Source organism: Cryptosporidium parvum, chromosome 2 (assembly GCF_000165345.1).
Source record: "Cryptosporidium parvum Iowa II chromosome 2, whole genome shotgun sequence".
In the NCBI taxonomy this organism is placed as follows: domain Eukaryota; phylum Apicomplexa; class Conoidasida; order Eucoccidiorida; family Cryptosporidiidae; genus Cryptosporidium; species Cryptosporidium parvum.
Window position 1 is genome coordinate 98,097 of NC_006981.1, and position 19,566 is coordinate 117,662.

The 19,566-nt window shown below is 26.5% G+C and overlaps 9 protein-coding genes across 9 annotated transcripts; 3 read left to right on the top strand and 6 right to left on the bottom strand.

The window, feature by feature from the left end:
- Window positions 1–174: 174 nt before the first annotated feature.
- On the top strand, window positions 175–4,254 carry cgd2_470 (very low complexity large protein, possible unreal ORF?; the record flags this gene model as incomplete). Its single annotated transcript, XM_626284.1, has 1 exon — window positions 175–4,254. One exon carries the CDS (start codon window positions 175–177, stop codon window positions 4,252–4,254), a length of 4,080 nt encoding a protein of 1,359 aa, XP_626284.1.
- A 649-nt stretch (window positions 4,255–4,903) lies between these two features.
- On the bottom strand, window positions 4,904–6,319 carry cgd2_480 (hypothetical protein; the record flags this gene model as incomplete). Its single annotated transcript, XM_626285.1, has 1 exon — window positions 4,904–6,319. One exon carries the CDS (start codon window positions 6,317–6,319, stop codon window positions 4,904–4,906), a length of 1,416 nt encoding a protein of 471 aa, XP_626285.1.
- Window positions 6,320–6,770: 451 nt separating this feature from the next.
- cgd2_490 (hypothetical protein with signal peptide) lies at window positions 6,771–7,907 on the bottom strand (the record flags this gene model as incomplete). The annotated part of the gene is made up of 1 exon (XM_626286.1): window positions 6,771–7,907. One exon carries the CDS (start codon window positions 7,905–7,907, stop codon window positions 6,771–6,773), a length of 1,137 nt encoding a protein of 378 aa, XP_626286.1.
- A 718-nt stretch (window positions 7,908–8,625) lies between these two features.
- On the bottom strand, window positions 8,626–10,053 carry cgd2_500 (hypothetical protein; the record flags this gene model as incomplete). The annotated part of the gene is made up of 1 exon (XM_626287.1): window positions 8,626–10,053. One exon carries the CDS (start codon window positions 10,051–10,053, stop codon window positions 8,626–8,628), a length of 1,428 nt encoding a protein of 475 aa, XP_626287.1.
- An 821-nt stretch (window positions 10,054–10,874) lies between these two features.
- On the bottom strand, window positions 10,875–11,783 carry cgd2_510 (hypothetical coiled coil protein; the record flags this gene model as incomplete). Its single annotated transcript, XM_626288.1, has 1 exon — window positions 10,875–11,783. One exon carries the CDS (start codon window positions 11,781–11,783, stop codon window positions 10,875–10,877), a length of 909 nt encoding a protein of 302 aa, XP_626288.1.
- Window positions 11,784–12,232: 449 nt separating this feature from the next.
- cgd2_520 (mitochondrial phosphate translocator) lies at window positions 12,233–13,213 on the bottom strand (the record flags this gene model as incomplete). The annotated part of the gene is made up of 1 exon (XM_626289.1): window positions 12,233–13,213. A coding segment is annotated over one exon (981 nt), but the record flags the coding sequence as incomplete, so codon positions are not given.
- Window positions 13,214–14,270: 1,057 nt separating this feature from the next.
- cgd2_530 (possible proteasome component) lies at window positions 14,271–14,885 on the top strand (the record flags this gene model as incomplete). The annotated part of the gene is made up of 1 exon (XM_626290.1): window positions 14,271–14,885. A coding segment is annotated over one exon (615 nt), but the record flags the coding sequence as incomplete, so codon positions are not given.
- A 1,000-nt stretch (window positions 14,886–15,885) lies between these two features.
- Window positions 15,886–17,604, bottom strand: cgd2_540 (hypothetical protein with 6 transmembrane domains; the record flags this gene model as incomplete). The annotated part of the gene is made up of 1 exon (XM_626291.1): window positions 15,886–17,604. One exon carries the CDS (start codon window positions 17,602–17,604, stop codon window positions 15,886–15,888), a length of 1,719 nt encoding a protein of 572 aa, XP_626291.1.
- A 1,044-nt stretch (window positions 17,605–18,648) lies between these two features.
- Window positions 18,649–19,383, top strand: cgd2_550 (conserved hypothetical protein; the record flags this gene model as incomplete). The annotated part of the gene is made up of 1 exon (XM_626292.1): window positions 18,649–19,383. A coding segment is annotated over one exon (735 nt), but the record flags the coding sequence as incomplete, so codon positions are not given.
- Window positions 19,384–19,566: the final 183 nt, after the last annotated feature.

Below are 19,566 nucleotides of genomic sequence, written 5' to 3' on the forward strand. Positions count from 1 at the left end.
ATTTCATTCCAAAAATTATATCAATGGAAATTATATATTAATCATAAATATCTTCAAATTCAACAATTTCTCAATTCTAATATATGTAGAAATATTATTATAGAATTAAGAAATTTATCAAAAGAAACAAAATTTACTATACAAATTTCTGATTTATTATATCGTAATTTTATTATGAGAAGAATATTAAATGGAATAATATATTGGAAATTTCAAAGTCAATATCAAAAAGAATGTAGAAATAAATATCAATTACTTGAAAATTATATTAATAAAAAATTAATTAATAAAATATTTATTAATTGGAAAAAAGAATGTCAAGATTATATTATTTATTATAAATTTATTAAAAGTATACAATTACCAATCAAAAAAAGAGTTTTTATTATTTTTAAAGGTAATTATATATTCAATAAATATAATTATAATTGTATTCGAATATTTTTTATATCATGGAATTCTTTAACAAATAAAAAAAGAATATTAAAAGAAAAATGTCAAAATTTCTATCAATTTTATATTTTAAAAAGATTAATAGAAAGAGTATTTAAACAATGGAGAATAAAATATTATCAGAAATTGAATATATATCAATTTTATGATAATATTATTATTAAAAAACCTATGAAAACAATTTTTTATTATTGGAATAATAAAACAATTCAAAGATTAAAAAATGAAAAAGAATTAACAACCAAAATAATTAATAGAGAAAAAAAGGATTATTTAAGAATGATGATAATTATTTATAAAATGAATAAAATTTATTATCAAATCAATTTTGGAATTATTAAAAGAATATTTAATATATGGAAGAAATTATATATGATTGAAAAATTTCATAGAATGAAATTATTAAAACAATATATAATATATTGGAGACATTATTCAATAAAAAGAATAATATATAGAGATAAGATTAATATATTTATACAAGAAAGATCAAAAAGATTAATAGAAGAATATTATATAAGAATGATTATATTATATAGAAAAAGAATACAAATAAAAGAAAAATATGAATATATAAGAAATAGAATAAGAAATAGAAATTTATTAAAAATTATTCAAATATGGAAACAAAGATTTAATAATAGAATAAAGAAAAAGAATGATTATCAATATTTATTAATAATACATAATAATTATATATTAAAGATGTCAATTCGAATTTGGAAGGAGAGAATGTTAAAAGAGGAAAGATATAGATTAATAATCAATCAAGAAGAAATGAAAAGAATATATAATTTAAAGAGTAGAATATTAAATTATTGGAGAAAAATTTGGAAACCACATCATTATATAAAAGTATCAAATGAATTAATAAAGATATTGAATAGAATAATAATACATAATTCATTTCATAAATTATTAAGAATAACATTTTATTCATATAAATATAATAAAGATGAGGATAAGAATTGGATTAATATGATAAGAATGAATAATAATATAATAATAAATAAAAGAATTGGATATAGTTATTATATGGAATGTAGATGTACTAGTAATGAATTAATAAGAGGATGTTTATTATTAAAAGATAATAATTTATGGATAATGAATATATTATCAAAAATACAAGAAATAAGAAATAATACAATATATGATATGTTATTAAGAATGAGAGAATATATAAGAATAAGAAAGAATTATGAGAAAGGTATAAATGATTTGGAGAAGAATTTAAGAAGAATAATATTATCAAGAGTTTGGATAGAGATGATTAATAATATAGAAAGAATATGGATGATAGGAAGATTAATAATAATAATAAGAAATAGAAGAGAGGAGAGAATAAAGAGACAAGTATTAGTAAGATGGGTGAATAAATATAATGAGAATTATAGGAATAAATGTATAATAGAATATATGAGAAGAATATATGGTAATACAATAAAGATTAAATGTTATTTAATTTGGTCAATAAAATTTGAGATAATAAAAAAGAAGAAGAGATTAAAAGAAAGATATGAGAAATATTTAAGAGTTTATATAATAGAATATACAATAAGAAGAATGAATGAATATTATTTATATAATAAATGGTTAATATGGTGTAAGAAAGCTTATGATAGAATAGAATGGGTACATGATTTTAGATTAAAATCGATATTATTTATAAATTGGAGAAGATATTCAAAAAAGCAGAAAATATTAAGGGATGAATTATATATATTATATAATAAAGTAAAGATAAGAAAGAAAGGATATATATTAATAGAATGGGTGAATAGGATAAGAATATTATTAAGAATGAGAAATGATGCTGAGAATTATTATTTGAATAATATAATATATAGAAGAAGATTTAAAGATTGTTTTAATATATGGAGAGGATTATCATTAAGATTAAGAAATCAAAAGAAGAAGATAATGGATTATTTGGAGAATAAGAATAAGAATTTGAAGATTACATGTTTTAAACTTTGGAGATTTTTTATTTATTATAGAAAGACAAGGAATTCAAGATTTGAGAAGATAACAAATATAATAAGATTGAATCATTTAAATATGATGGTTTATAGAATATTTTATTCATGGAAATTAAAGATGATAGAATTAAGATCTTTAAAGAATTCAATATTTTCATTTTGGAATTCTGGTATGGGTTTGGAGATGGAGGAGAGTGGATTGGGAGTGGAGGATGGTGAGAGGGGAGGAAGAAGAGGGAGAGGAGTTGGAGGAGAAGGAAGGGTTGGAGGAAGAGGAAGGGGAGGGATGGGAGGAGAAATGGAAAGGGGAGGGATGGGAGGAGAAATGGAAAGGGGAGAAATGGTAAGAGGAGAAATGGTAAGAGGAGAAATGATAAGAGGAGAAATAGAAAGAAGAAGCGAAATAAAAGAAAGAAGAGAGATGAACGAGCTCATTTCTCCATCAACTTTTAATTCTCCTTCTCAATACTCTTTGGAGTTTTCAGTGGATTCACCTTCATTTAAGTTAAAAGAGGAGGAGGATGGTGTAGGGGAGGAAGATTTAGATAATGGAGAGAAAAGAAGAAAAGGAAAGGGGGAGAAAAAAGATGTTGAGAGAAAGGATTATGGATTCATGAGTATATTTTCATCAAGTGGAAATTCTTCATTAGAGTTAGTATCTCAAAGGTTGGAATCAACACGTCAAGATGATTTGAGAGGTGTAGTTAAAGAAAGAGAAATTCAAGGTCAAGCAAGGAATAATTATGGGAATTCATCTCCATCATCTACTCGTGAATATGTTAATAGGTTACTTTCCTCTTCTTCTTCTTCTTCTTCTTTGTCTGCTTTATCCGATATTTCAGAAAAAGTTTCAATAAAAGACTCTCCATATACTAATTCCAAGACAAAAAGATCTCATAATTCTTATTCAAAAGCTAGAAGATCATTTTCTCCTTTCCTTCAATATTCTGTGTCTTCTTCTTCTTCCTCTTTACAGTCACTATCATATTCAGATGGTGACTTGGAGATTGATGAACTACATTCTGCAACAAAGTTAAAGATAAATAGAACTCGTAAGGATCAAAATTCGTTAGACTGGAATTCACCTTCATTATCTCCACAACAACCACCATCTTCATTATCTCTTCCTCCTCCACCATCTTCATTATCTCCTCCTCCACAAGTGACTTCATCATCTCTACAACCTTCATTATCTTCTTCACCGCCTCCAATATCTCGACAATCTCTATCTTTACCACAACAGCAATCTAATCCATCTTCACCTTCACTTCCACATCTATCTTTACCTCCTCCTCCTCCTCCACAATATTCGAGTTATAAATCTTCAAATTCAAGTAATAATGATTCAATGATAATAAATCGATCAAATTTATCTTCAAAGTTACCTCTTCCATTTCCAATTCCTATTCAACAACAGCCACAATTACAAATGGTAAATCAGGATGTGAAACAATTGTATGATTCAAATTTCACTTCTTCTTCTTCTTCTTCTTCCTCTTATTTTTCCTCTGCTTTTTCACCCTCTTCTTACTCAAAGAAAATTACTGAAGATCCAAATTTATTATTAGTAAAACTTGATACTGATACAAATCAAACAATTAAAGATCTTCCTCAAGATCCTTATCATATCTCAAGTTCTAGTCCAATCTTTAAAACAATCAAGACTGATTTAAACAATATTCCTAATCAAAACTTTAAAGATGACCAACAAATTGAGTCCAATATAAACATAAAACCCACTCATTCTCAAAACAATAATATATTCACTTCTTCTATTTCTTCCTCTTCATCCTCATCTTTCCCTTCTCAGTCTTCATAATGACACCACTTATTACAAATATCGCTATTTACTCAACTCAATGTCACCAAAGGGACAACACTCTTAAAACTACCATAACGAAGCCATTCTTAACACCACCATAAAGACACTACTCTTAACACAACTCATAACATTACTATTAAAATCACTCCCAACTCTACTTCTACTCTATTACTATTCTCAGTTTTATACCCCAAAGCTAATTTCCTTTAGTCCCACTACCACTACCAAGAATTCCCGCCCATTTCTATGCATGCATGGATTTTACAACTTACGTGTCAATTGACACGTAATTTGCATGCAAAAATTATTAATTTATATTGAAAGAGAAGGAGAAAGGGAGGAAAAAAAGAGAGGAGGGAACAGAAAAAGACATAGTAGGACAAGACAAAGTAAAGCGAGACAAAGCAAAGCAAGACGACAAAGCAAAGCAAGAAGACAAAGCAAAGCAAGACAAGGTAAAACTAGGCCAAGTTTATTTTAATTTTATCCGTATGCAATTATTATTACTGCTATTACTATTACTATTATTATTACTATTTTGAAATTTTTAAATAATAGAGTAATACATATTGGGAGGTGAAATATTATAATTCTATTTATTTTATTCTCTTCTCTGAATGTAATATTCGTTTACTTGATTCTTAATTCAAGCACTCATATCTAAAATAAATCCATACTTGACAGAATCAGGATCATTTAGTTTTCGAGGATCAATTTGAGCTCCAAATGTTGCTGAGATATTTTTTGTAAAATTATGAGTCAAAGAATATGCCATTTTTAAATTATTCATTACTTTAAATCTTAAATCAGTACTCTTCATATTATTAGTCATAGATCCAAAGGAAATCTTACCTCCTATTGTATATTGAACTTTATCTGAAAATTTTGTTAAATAATTTTCATAATAAGTTTTTGATACTTTATTTTTGGTGATTAATCCTAATCCATTATCTTCAATTTGTTGAATATTATCTTCATTATTATTTCCATTATTATTTTCAGTATTATAAGATATCATTAAGCCTAAAGTTAAATAATTTCTAACTAAATTGTTTAATATTAATCCTCCTGTAAATCCAGATAACTTATTATTTTGATGATTTGTATTAGTTTGTAATGATAAAACATAATTTGGTGTTAAAATAGAAATTGGACTTAATGTTGATGATCCTCCTATTCCTTCATATAAATCATTATTATCATTAGTATTATTATTATTACAAATCATACTATTCTTAAAACGTGATCCAAAATTTTCTTTCTTATGTATTAAACCTTGATAATTAAATTGTTCATATCCTTGAGATCTTTCATTAATTGTATCTTTACAAGATCTCATAAATAAAGGTCCTTTAAGCATTAATCCCAACATTAATTTTAATGAATTCTTATTATTATTATTATGGGGTAAATTTATATTTGATGAAGATATCATTGATCCAAGACTTAAACTATTAATACAAGAAAATGGTCTTAAAGTTATTGTATTACTTAACATCATACCAATACTATCTTTATTTTCTTTATTAGATTTATTCAAACATCCTAATGTTTTTATTGTAGGAGATATTCTAAATCTTGATTGAATATATTCACCTTGAATATCTCCTCCAATTTCTAAACAACCTGATCCATTATTAGTATTATTATATGATCCCAATGAATTTGTTAATTTTGGAAACCTTTCATATTTTGATGTTAAACTTATACCATAATATGGTTTTGTTTTTACTTCCATTATAGAAATCCCATTCATATCCATTTTTGTTTCCATTTGTGATGAACATATATTCCATTTTAATGTTGAATTTCCATCCAATGAGAATATTTGTTTACTATTATTATTACTATTATTTTCTCCACAACATCCATTTCCATCATTACAACATTTTGACTTATTTCCATTTTTTCCTCCATTAGAAGGTGTTGAAATATTATAACTAAATGAAGGATTCTTGCAAATACTTGTGAGATTTAACTCTAATAATTTATCTTTTTCTGTTGGATACTTGGACTTAAATAATCCAATTACTTCCTTATTAAAATCACCAACTAGTACCATTTTTTTTAATGTGTTTTCTTTTATTTTATATAATTTAAATTGTAAATCTTATTATTAATACTAAATTACTTATTATTAATATTATTCTTTTCAATTTATTATTTTATATTAAAATACAAACTGATATATATAATATTATTAAATGTATATTATATTTTTTTCTGTGTTTAAATAAATAATCCCTAATTCAATCAAATTTATATTTAACCTTTAAAATTCATTCAATTAATTACTCCCTCTTTATCCAAACAACCAAAAAACTAACCAACAAATCCCCCCCCCCTCCCACTCCCCCACAAAAAATAAACTATTATTAAAATTATTGAAATTATTAAAAAAAAAAATTATTAAATAGAAAATATCATATTTACTCTATTAAATATATATATATATATCTATATATATTTATTTAATCATTATTCCATATTTTCTATATTAATATTTGTTATTTTTACTTTGATAATGTATTTGTTACAATATCTTCAATTGTACTAAATACCTGCTTAATCATTTTACCTCCATTTTGATTACTCTTTTTATTATCATTTTTTTTATTATTTTCATCAACATCATCCTCCTTTTCTAAATCCTTTACTTCATCATTATTATTATTAGACTTCTTCTTTAATCCATCAAAAACATCATTAACCTTCTCTTCAACTCTTTCTAATAAACCCTTCTTTGCTAATACTCTCAAATTGGATGTATTATTATAATATACAATTTCTGGTGTTTTGATTGGTGATGCTGTATCATTATACCTTTTACCATCACTACTTATACTTGTTTCATTATATAATGGATTATTCTTAATATTTTTATCACGATTATTATCTTCATTTTCATCATCATCTTCTTCTTCATCCCTATCTTGTACTATAATTCTCTCATTACCACTCAAACCAGCTCTATTAAAACCTGTTAATGTTGGAAACCTTTGTAAATAATCACTTTCCCTATTCAATAAATTATTAACAGGATTGTTTCCTGATGAAGAAGTTTGATTTCTTTGCATTAAAGATTCATTAGAATTCTGTAAATCATTATTTTGATTTCCATTAGATAATATTCCATCTTGTAAATCATTAATAAATCCAGGTGTCATATTTTCCATAGGAATCATTACATCCATCTTTCTTTCATTTGATTCAGATTCATTACCTAAATATCTAAAATATGGTCCAGGTAATGGAGCATATGGTAATGGTGAAACATATCCAACTGGTCGTGTAAATACTCCTCCTGGTCTAGAGGTTGTTCTTGTGTATGAATATGAATAATTATATGGATATCCTGGCACTCCTGCATATGGATATTGATATGAATATGTATATGGATATTGATATGAATAAGTATATGAATATGGGTATTGATATTGATATGGATATGAGTAATACACAGGTTGTTCTACAAAATATGGACGATCCACAAATACTGTTTGATCTCCTACATAGCCTCCTCTTCTATGTCCAAGTGATCTTACTTCAGTAGTAGAATTCTTTTCTTGTTTTTGAGACTTAACTACATTTCCCAAGCATGCCAATATTAATATTATAACTGTTGTATTTTTTAATGTAAACTTGACCATCTTTAATACTTGAAAAAAATTGGATATAAATATTGAAAAAAAAATTTCTAAATCTTCTTTATTTAATGTTTAAAAAAAATTGATTTATTTATATTAGTATTTATTTTATAGCTTCAATTGTCTTTATACCTTCTTCAGTCAATATTGAAACTATAAATATTATCACGATGATAAATAGTATTAATAATATTTTTATTGATTATTACTTGCAATAAAATATATATATATATATTATCAACTATATTTAATACAATAATTAAAAGTTATTATTATTCTCTTGAACAACCTTCAATTATTGTTATATATCTGAAAATTGAATTATATTTAAAATAAAAATAAAAATATTTTTATTAAAAATAAAATTCAAATTAATATACAAAAAATAAAAAAAGTAAATTTTGTTATCTATTGTCCTCCTCATTATCTTTGGAAATTATTGATTCTTTTTATTACACGAATTTATTGTCCACATTAATATTATGATTATTGCATGCATGCAATTTTACACGTGTTGTATAAATCTTAATACCGGTATCAAATTAATGATGATATATATACGTAATAAATTACTTAATAATAAAATAATTCGTAATTATTACGAATTAATTATTTATTAAAATTATTAATTATTACGTAATTATTATGTAATATATGTATATATATATTTTTTAATAATTAATATTAAAGGAAAAAAATATTAAAATAATATTTAAAGGGCTTAACTAAATTTAATAGTAGAAAACTCTTTCTCAAAGCTATCAAATCTTTTTATAGCTTTTGATCTATTCAAATTTACAATATCCATTGGATTATCATTTGAATATTCAACAAATCCACTCAAACCAGTAATATTCTCAAAATCTGTAAACTTTAAAACAGTATCTAAAAATTCACTCTCTGATTTAAGTAATTCATTTATAAAAGAAGGTATTGAATATCCAACTTTTGAACCTAATTTGCTTATTAATGGTATAATGTTTTCCTCACAACCTATTAATTTATTTATAAAATCTTCAGGATCATTGATTATTCTCATCATCTGAAAATGATGTAAAATCTTATCTTTTTTTTCTTTTGATGCTAACTTTATATTAAATACTACACTTTCCTCTAATATATTGACTAAGTCATACCAGAAATCTTGCTCTTCCATCGGATCATTAAAAACCAATACTATTACTGTATTTTCATCAAAATTTAATCCATTCTTTCCATCAATATTTTGAATAAATTTCATGATTTCCCTGCTTGGACGACCTACTTCCATATATTCAATATTATTTATCTTTATCATTATATTATATATCTCAATATGTTTCAAATATACTTGATGGGATATTATCATCTTATATTTAACATTTGCAATACTATTATTCTCTTTTTTAAGTCCTGCATTTATTCTCATTTTTTCTTCTTCCCTTTTTTCTTTCTCTCTTTTGCTATTATATATATATTTTTTATAACTCACTATTCTTCCTTCCTCATAACAATCAAATAACCAATCTAAATTTACTATTGTTTGGATATTATTTTTTTCTTTAACTTTATCAATAATTTCTCCTTCAAATTCTTCATTATTACAAATAAGTGCCAACTTTGTAACACTTGCTTTTAGTGGAACTTTGACCAAGTCATTATCATCATTACTTTCATTTTCATTTTTATTGTCATCATCAAATATTACTCTTGCTCCCATTTGCGTTTCTACAAATGAAACTAAAATACCAATATCATCCTTCTTACGTATATATTTTGGGCTCTTTTCTCTATTATTAAATCCTCCTATTGTTTTACTATAACCTATAATATAAATCTGAAACCCTTTCAAAATATTATATTTAAAATTGCCATTTGGTCTAAAAAAAGGATGCCATTCTAATGAATAATTCCATTCGTCATTCACTGATAACCATATCCAAAATGGAGTTCTTAATTTCTGATAATCTATACTTGTATGCCTATATCTATATCCTTTTGAATAATTACATATTAAATAATCAACATCATCATCCATAATCTCACTATTTAATTCCAAAACTGTTCCCCCATTATTCTCAATATATTTTTTCCTTATCAGATTATTTTCATCATTTTCTTCAAATCCACTCAGTAGAAACCTCTTATTATTCCATATTTCTGAATTCATTTTATTATTAATATAAAAATTATTTGTTATTACTCACGCAATAAACAAAATAAAAACTTTTTATATCTGAAATATAATCATTTATTATCTGAATATAAATTCGCTAATTTAAATGCATACAATACTGCAAAAAAAATTGAACTCATTTACTTTCTTATTTATTATTAGAACTTTAAATACAATAAATGTACGTAATTCTTGATTTTTTATTCTCAAACTTATAATATTCTTGGCAGTAAACTAATAGTTATTTTTATTATTATATTGTTATTTCCCAATATTACCAATTACATTATTTTTATTTGGGCGCCAATGATTTGTGTGTGTGGGGCGAGTTATTATTAATAATGGTTATATAATGATTACTTAAACCATCTCAATTCCTATTTCTTCCATCAAATCTGAAGCCTAAAAATTAATTACATATTTATAATGATTTTATTCAAGTAAAATTATTGATCATAATCCACTTGAATTAAAAACAACTTACCTTCCTTTCCATAGATTCTGAAAAAGTGTCCACTGCAGATTTACATGCAGATTTGAGCTTCTTTAACTTTGCCTGAAATTCAATAAATGATAAATTTTAAAATTAATATTAAAAAAATAACTTACCTGCTTTTTTAACAAGCTATTCTTTAACTCTTTTAATTCATTAACTGGAATAATCTCACAATCGTCATCTAACATTTTTTCCTTTCTTGAAATCTCCTCTTTAAGTGATTTATTCTTTAAAATGCAAATAAAAATAATTAAAGATAACATTTTAGAAAAGAATTAATGCGTTATAATATTTTATATATCAAATTTTTAAATTTATATTATAAACTTACCTTAAGATTTTCTTGCATTATTTTCTCTTCTAATTCGTCAATAGTTAATGGAACACTTATATTTCTTGTTTCTTGTTTAAGTTGTTTAAGCCTCACTTCCAAATCATTCAATTCTGACTCGCAAACAGAAATACTTTTATCCAAAGCTTCCATTTCATCCTTGTTTAATTCTTTACAGTCACTTTGGTCTACTAAATATACTTTTTGTTTTCCATACTCCTTGCATATAAACTTCCCCTCGACAGCAAGACGTTCCATTTCATCAGTTACTTGCTTCTTTGAGTATACATTATGCAAATTATCAACCACATTTTGTACTGAATATGGACGATTCTGCTCTTTCATATAGTTAAATATTGCCTCTCCTGCATCTCCTGCTGCTGATCCTCCCCCTGAATTTGCAACATTCCTCTTTGTCAAATTCTTTGGAGCAGACAGTTTCTTTTTCTTTGCCGGCTTTGTACTTTTATCTTCATCATCAGATTCTAATTCATCTTCCACTGAACTTTCTTTAGATGATTGTTTTTTTGGTTTTGCAGGTTTTGAGTTAATAGACTCCCCCCCTTTTTTCTTTGTTGTACTTTTTTTGCCTTTTTTACCCTTTTCAAATTCTTCTTCTTCTAAATCCAAGTCATTTTCATCATCTTCATCATCACTATCTTCGTCTCCTTCATCTATAAAATCCATTTCCTCATCAAAATCACTCTCAAAATCATCCAATTCATCATCTTCATCATCAAAATCTGTGTATTTTACAACTTTTCTAGAATTTCTTGATGGTCTAACTTGAGATTTACTTTCCATATTATCATCTTCCATTTTACTCTGTTGTGTTTCATCCAATCCTGTTCCTTCTTCTTCCATATTATTACCTTCTTCTTTGCTTCTTTTTACCATTTTTTCTTGAATTTTTTTATTTTAATAAACAACTTATTATCTTAATTTAAATTTACTTTTAAATTTATAAATTCATTCATTCACCCTCATTTTAAATTTTTTTTATAATTTATTCCAACTTTATTTCATATTATTTATTAACTAATCTGCACTGATGCCTCTTACGTGTTAATTTTTGCCCCTCTTGCAATTCCACATGCAAATTTGCATGCAGGTAAAATAAAATCATATACCGGTAATTTTGCGGATATATGGATAAATAAATTTAAAAATATTTTGGTAAAATTAAATGAATTATTAAACTGAAAAAACCTTATTAAAAATTTATAATAAAAGCTAAACTAGAAGAAATAATCAAATCTAAATATATTAAACAAATAGAATGCTTTTTATATAGATTAGTTTCACTCTTTAAGAAACTGTCTATAAAGAAATTCAATTGTTCATACTTAAGATTTAACTTTGTTTTTACCAGAAACATTTAATCCAATAATAGTCTTGAAAGAATCATAAACCCACCATTGCATCCCTGTTAATGTACCAATCATAATAATTCTTGTGCCCAAACCTGCTGTACACAAGTTCTTTATACCGATTTCTCTAGTCATAGATAATACGTTAATTCTTTTGGAGCTATTATATGCAGCTTTTCCAAGCTGAGAAATTATAGTATCAGCTGGGTGTGATACAATAGCGCATATAATTCCAGATAAATAGCCTGATAAAAATGTTATACCAAGCCTTGATTTCTTACTATATGATTCTTTAGGTTTAGTAAAGACTTTATCATAAAACATTTGATTAATTCTCTCAAAAAAATAGAATTTTGCCATTGTATAAGGAATTTGACGATACCATAAAGGCTTAATACTTCCAAAAGGAAATTTTGTTTCTGATCTATATTTATACATATTACTAGCTGATTTTAGAAAAGAGTTTGGTAATAAATCTGGCCTTGTACAAGTTTGCATTTTTATTTTTATCATTTCCATTGGACATAATGCTATGTCTGCAAAAAATTCTGCTGTTGCTGATGCTCCAAGCCAAATCAATCCTTTATGAGATTCTTTATTTGTTGTTAGAATCTTGCTAGAATATAAATCTTTAAAGTATTCATACAAGCCATATTTTAACGCACCTTGTGCTGAATAACCAATTAAAGTTGGTGCCCATCCTAATCTCAGTGCCTTTACTCCTTCAAATCTTATTATTTTAGATAAAGTTGGAACTAAGCTCCTAAATTTATCTGGGTAAACTTGTATTCTGCATTTAGCTACATCTATTGGAACAATTGCGGTGTGGGTTAGACCACAACTTAATGCTCCACCTAATGCACAGTTTAAGTAATAGTTTACATTTCTTTTCTTTTCTTTCATAAGTAACACTGAATTTTGAAATTTACTCCTCTTTAATAATTTTGTTTTTTCATTTCAATATATATTATTACTTATTTTACTAATAGGCAATATTCTTTCAAAATTTTACTTTTAATATAATACTACACCTTTTCTTCTTCTAATATTAATTATATTAAGATTATATATGTATATATTTATTTAAATATACACATATATCATATCATATCATATATATATATATATATATATATGATATGATATATATATAAATAGATATAATATAAACCTCTGCAGCTATATATGCATGTATTCTTTTAAACCTCTATAATAGTAATTTTTGAATCTAATTATATCGCAAATATTAAAGCCAACCTGTTTTGCAATCCAATCAATTATTTTTTTTTTTACTACATCACGAAAACATTTTTTACTTTTTCCTTAGTATTTATTATATAATCAATTTTTCATTTTTATAGTTTTTTTTTCTAGTAATACAATGAGGCGCCAACTTCCGATACCCTACCATTTTGCCGCTCATGTGTGGCGGCATGGCTAATGCTGATTTTGGGGGGTATGGGGGGCTTACCTTGAGAAATAGCTGAATTTTTTTTGTGTTAATATATAATTTTTAAAAAGAAATTCTGGAAAACATAAAAAAGAGGGAAAGTTGGATTAAAAAAATTGTTTACAATCTTTAATACGATTGAATTTGCAATAGTATAGCACAGTAAATATTAAATTGGATTGTATTAAAGAATTTTAGGATATTTATATATTAATATATAAATACAGATTCTCATATACATATATATATATATATATATGTATATTTAAAATCTTTAATAAAGTAAAAGAACAAGGCAATTAGATTTATTTTGAAATATATCAAGTGTGTATACAAGTTTGAATATATTATTCAGCTAATACTTTTCTCAATATATACAAATTAAATCTCAGTAAGACAATAAACAATAACACTACATTGTATAGATCCTGTGGATTTAGTACTGCTTACGATAAAACTAAGTTTTTTCAGTGAGAAATATACTAGATAATCAAAAATGGTAAGTTATCTACAGATCAAAATTTTCTAAAAAAATGATTAACGCTTTTCCATTAAAATATTTAGTCTATTATGACTTATAATGGTGGTGCCATTTTGGCAATGAAGGGAAAAGAGTGTGTTGCATTTGCAACAGATATGAGACTTGGATCTAATGGATACAGAACTATAAGTACTGATTTTGATAAAGTTATTAGACCAAGCTCAAAAACATTGATGGGATTTTCAGGTTTAGCTACTGATATTCACACTCTAACAAACTTAATCAAATTTAAAACAAACTTGTATCATTTAAGGGAAGAAAGAGAAATTGGTGTTAAAGCACTTAGCCATATGACAGCTTCAATATTATATAGTAAACGTTTCAGTCCATATTTTGTGGAACCAATTGTAGCAGGTCTTGATAATAATAATGTGCCTTTTATTGCTGGGTATGATCTTATTGGATGCTTATCAGTATGTAGCGAATTTGCAATTTCCGGAACCGCTGATAATCAACTTTTTGGTATCTGTGAATCATACTATAGACCTGATTTAGAACCTGATGAACTTATGGAAATCGTCTCACAATGTATGCTTTCCGGTATAGATAGAGATGCATTTTCTGGATGGGGTTGCAAAGTTTATCTACTTACTCCTGAAAAGCTCGTCACCAAAACTTTAAAATCAAGAATGGATTAATTTCCTATTTCTTGATCCACTTAATTGCTACTTTAATAATCAATTTTGTATTGATAATTAAATCCTTTTAATGGTTTTTACTTATCTACTTTAGTCTTCATTATTATTATTATTATCATTTTTATTTTTATTACAACACTTCCATAGTAAGAAATTGAAGTAAACCAAGGTTAAATCTAGAGGATTAAGTCTAATCAACCATAATTGTTGAAATAAATTGAGAAATTTCTAGTAGAAGATAATAGGTTAAACAAAATGGGTATTTTGGTGTTACATCAAAAGCCCGCCATCACTTAAGTAAATCAGTTTCTATGCTATTGATATATTAATTTGTTTTACCTATAAAACTTGCCAATCTGTGCAAAAAAGTTTAAATATTAGCATTTATTTAAAGTAAATCTTTCCCATTACACTGTTTTATCCTAGAACTACACTCTTTAATATCATTAGTCTAAAAACTTTAAAGAAAAAAATTTATAAACTAATATATTGTTGATTTGTTCATGCATGCAAACTAATGAAATTAGAACGATGACGTAATGGGCGCCAAAATTCCAATTCGAGATTTTAAAATCTACATTAGATGTAATATTTATAGAATTTTTTTTTCTATAGTTGTTTTATATTTCATGATACACATACATACACACTGTAATTTTTTCTTTTTGAATTTTTCTCCAACTTATGGTATATTATTGATTAGACCTCACCCGGTCTCACTCAATGTTCGAATAATCTCGGGAATAAATTAAATTTTCATTCCGGACTAAATTGAATTAAAATATAGAAATATGTTAGATTTACTAAAAGATATATCTAAAAAGATTAGATAGATTTAAAAAAAAAGATAAGGTGAGATTAATTTGTGATTCTTTTTTTTAAAATAATATTTATTGAAAACTAATTATTCTTGTAAATATTTTTCATTACAACTTATAATGATCAAATAATATATTGCGCAAACAGTTCCCGCATTTTAGTCAAATGTGATATTTGGAACTTAGGTAGCAAGCATTGCTTTATTTTCGGGAATATTTTCAGAATCTTTGGTTGGTATTGTGAGATTATAAATCTGATAAATTTCTCTGGAATCAATAATTGCCACAGCAGCAAGAGTACAGATTGTAGCTACCCCACAAGTAAGCATTAATTTCCAGTAAAGTTTATAAACAATAGAATTATATTCTCTATTTTCATACTTTGCGAGCCTGATAATAGAATCAATAACTATAATCAAGAATGATTGAATAACAAGAATCCCAAATTTCCACCCTCCTTGATAAGGTTGAAGAGCTTCTTTACTAGGCCAATAAATAAGCATAATTCCATAAATTGAAATAGTTAAAGAAATTATTAGAATTATATTATAAAGAAAGGCCTTAGATGGATGAATAACATTTAGTACCGAAACAAAAATATTGATTGGAAGAAGTTGTATCATTAATATATAGCTTACAATGACAATTTTTGGTTGAAAATAAGTTTCTGTACTGGTTGGAATCATAAATGGAGGAACCTTCCAAACCTGATAAGGGCCTGTTCTCCTTATAGCTGTAACAATTTGTTCTGATCCTCCAAAGTATTCAACAAAAAGATCCCAAAGCCATATATAGCATATACTTTGATAAGTAGATTGTATTACATTAAACATTCCATATCCAATTGGAGCAATACACGAGAGGAATTGCATAAGTACAGTAATTGGGAAACTCAAAAATATATATAAATATAGACTCACAATTTTTACAGGAAAGACAGTATTTGTAATATTTCTGACCTGTTCTCCACCTTTTCTAAGCTTGCGATATTTTCGAATAGAAAATCCAATAACCATAATTAAGCTAATAGTAATAAAAATCAGTGCAACTTTAACTTCTTGAAGTCCGTCTTTATTAAATGCTGTTTTAATATCCGGAAATTTAGAGTCCAACTCTGATTCTATTAGAGAAAACTTTGTATTTTCTACTGATCTTCTTGAATCTAAGTTAGATCCTATTCCATTTAATTCCACTTGGCTTGATACTTGTCCAACTTTACCAACCTGAATTTTTTGTGGAGATATCTTTTGACTATTAGATTTTTGTGAATCCATTTGGGTTTGGGATGGTTTTGAAGAAGGTGTTGATGAAGATGGCTGAGATGAAGAATTCCGAGGTGGAGGAGCTGGTTGGGATGGAGACTGCTGTGGAGGAGACTGTTTTGGGGGAGACTGCTGCGAAGAGGACTGCTGCGAAGAGGACTGCTGCGAAGAGGATTGCTGAGGTGGAGGAGCTGGTTGGGATGAAGACTGCTTAGGTGGGGACTGCTGAGAAGAAGGCATTGATGGAGCACTGGATGTCTGGCTCTGAGTGTTCCCTCCTTCTTTCGGCACTGAAGGAACTTGTATAACTTCTTTCGAATTTGGAGTTCCAGATCGTTCGTTTACACTAACTGAAACTATTGGAATATTAATTGGTGCGCTATCCTTGGATAAACCTGGCCCTAGTGTAGGAACTGGAGCAGGAGTAGGTTTAGGTGCAGGAGTAGGTGCAGGAGCAGGAATGGGTGCAGGAGCAGGAGTAGGCGCAGGCGTAGGAGCAGGAGTAGGCGCAGGAGTAGGCGCAGGAGTAGGCGCAGGAGTAGGCGCAGGAGCAGGAGCAGGAGCAGCCTGATTTGCGCTCGTGTTTGGAGCGGTGAGAGTTTGAGATGCGTCACTCTTATTGGGAGCCTCTCTAACCATTTAAGTTTGAGTTTGCTAAAATTTTACTGATAGAAAACCGGCACCACTGAGAATCAACTTCTTAAATTGAGGTTAATAAGCTTGTAGAGATTTTTGTCCTTCATATACCAACTTGATGATTCCACAATTTATACCAAGTTTATTGTTTGATTTTGTAACTTGTTTAAATTAATAGTTAAAAGGTTTTGTTACAAAAAATTAAGATATACACGTAATGCAAACTAATGATTTAATTACATGTAATTAAAGTGTCATAAATTAACCAAAAAATACACCTAAAATCACCAATTGACGTTGATCTCAATTTTAACCCAATAACAAGGTAATATTTATGTAATGAAATATTTTATAAACTCTTCTTAAATTGCTTTTTTTAGAATTTCATACATATAGAGGTGACAATAACTATAATTTAAGTGTAATTATTTTTCTGCACCCTAATTTAATATAAATTGTGTGTACCCTATAATATAACTAAGATAAATTATCAATTATTAATTTACCAGAATGAAATAAAAACACATTATCCATATTTAATTTCTAATCAAAACAATTTGAGCCATAAAGACTCAATTGAAAGGAAAAACTAAATTTATAATTTTTTTTTTTAAATCAATATTCCTGTTTTCAAAGCTGTTGGAATTACTAGTTACTTCTATTTTTATATTAGTTACACACAAATTACCGCCAAATAAATTCCCAATTATATAGATATTTGTTTTGCCGCCAAATGGAACATTATGTTACCCACATTAAAAAAAAAAAGTAAAATCAAATATATTGTTACATGTACTAACTGAGAAATAATTTTTTTCTAATATATATATATATATTGTATATATATATGTATATATAAAGAAAGTGAATAATAAGCTATTGACGAAGTCTAACATAAAATTAATTGTTTGAATTTACTTTATATTTAAAAACTCTTGAAACAAGATTGAGAATTTAAACAATACATCTCTTCTTGGATTTTAATAACTGAATTATTGTATTTTAGGTATAAAAGGTACCTTAAAACTATCGAATTTAAGGCATTAATTGATAGAGTTTTTTTCTTTGAGAAATAAAAAAATGAATGCATTGGAGTTAATATCCATTGATTTATTTTTTCAGTTAATCAGTTATTTAATCATTGCAGGCTCTTGTATAGTAAAAATACCGCAAATTATTAAAATATTAAACTCAAGAAGCACACAGGGAATTAGTAGCTTTAGCATATATGTTGAGATCCTCTCATCTTGTATATACTCATTTTCAAATTGGAGATTCAATGTTCCATGGTTACTTTGGGCTGATAGTGCATTTATAGGTATTCAAAATGCATTTATTCTCATACTATGTGTGGTATATTCACAAAATAAGAAGAAGTTTCCAATTAACCAAATCTTTTATATTACATCCATCTCTTTATTAATTGCAGCCCTTTATCAAGATATTATTCCTGTTCAAGTTTTAAGATACCTTTCCATTTCACCTCTTATATTTGTTGTTCTCTCAAGAGTTCCTCAAATAGTTAAGTGTTATATTGAAAGCAGTACTGGTCAGCTTTCATTTATTTCATTCTTCCTCCTTACTGGAGGCTCCTGGTCAAGAGTTGCCACTGTTTTATTTAGTGAATCTAAATCAAACACAATTTTACTACTGACTAATGTAATTTCTGCCCTCCTTAACACCGTTCCTTTAATGCAGATTGTTATTTTTAAGTATTGCTCAAGTATCTCAGAGAAAAATGGAATCGAACAAAAAAGACATAGTAAGAGAAAGGTAGAATGATCTGATTTATATTAAATCTTATTTAAATATTTGTCTTCAATTTTTTTCTAATCGTAATATCAAGAATATTTGCTTTATTATCGTGCTTATTACATGCATGTTTTGGCGCCAAATGTATTTTTAAATATTATATTTGATAATATATGGGGAATGCCAGCCTAATAAAAAAAACTGATTTATTGA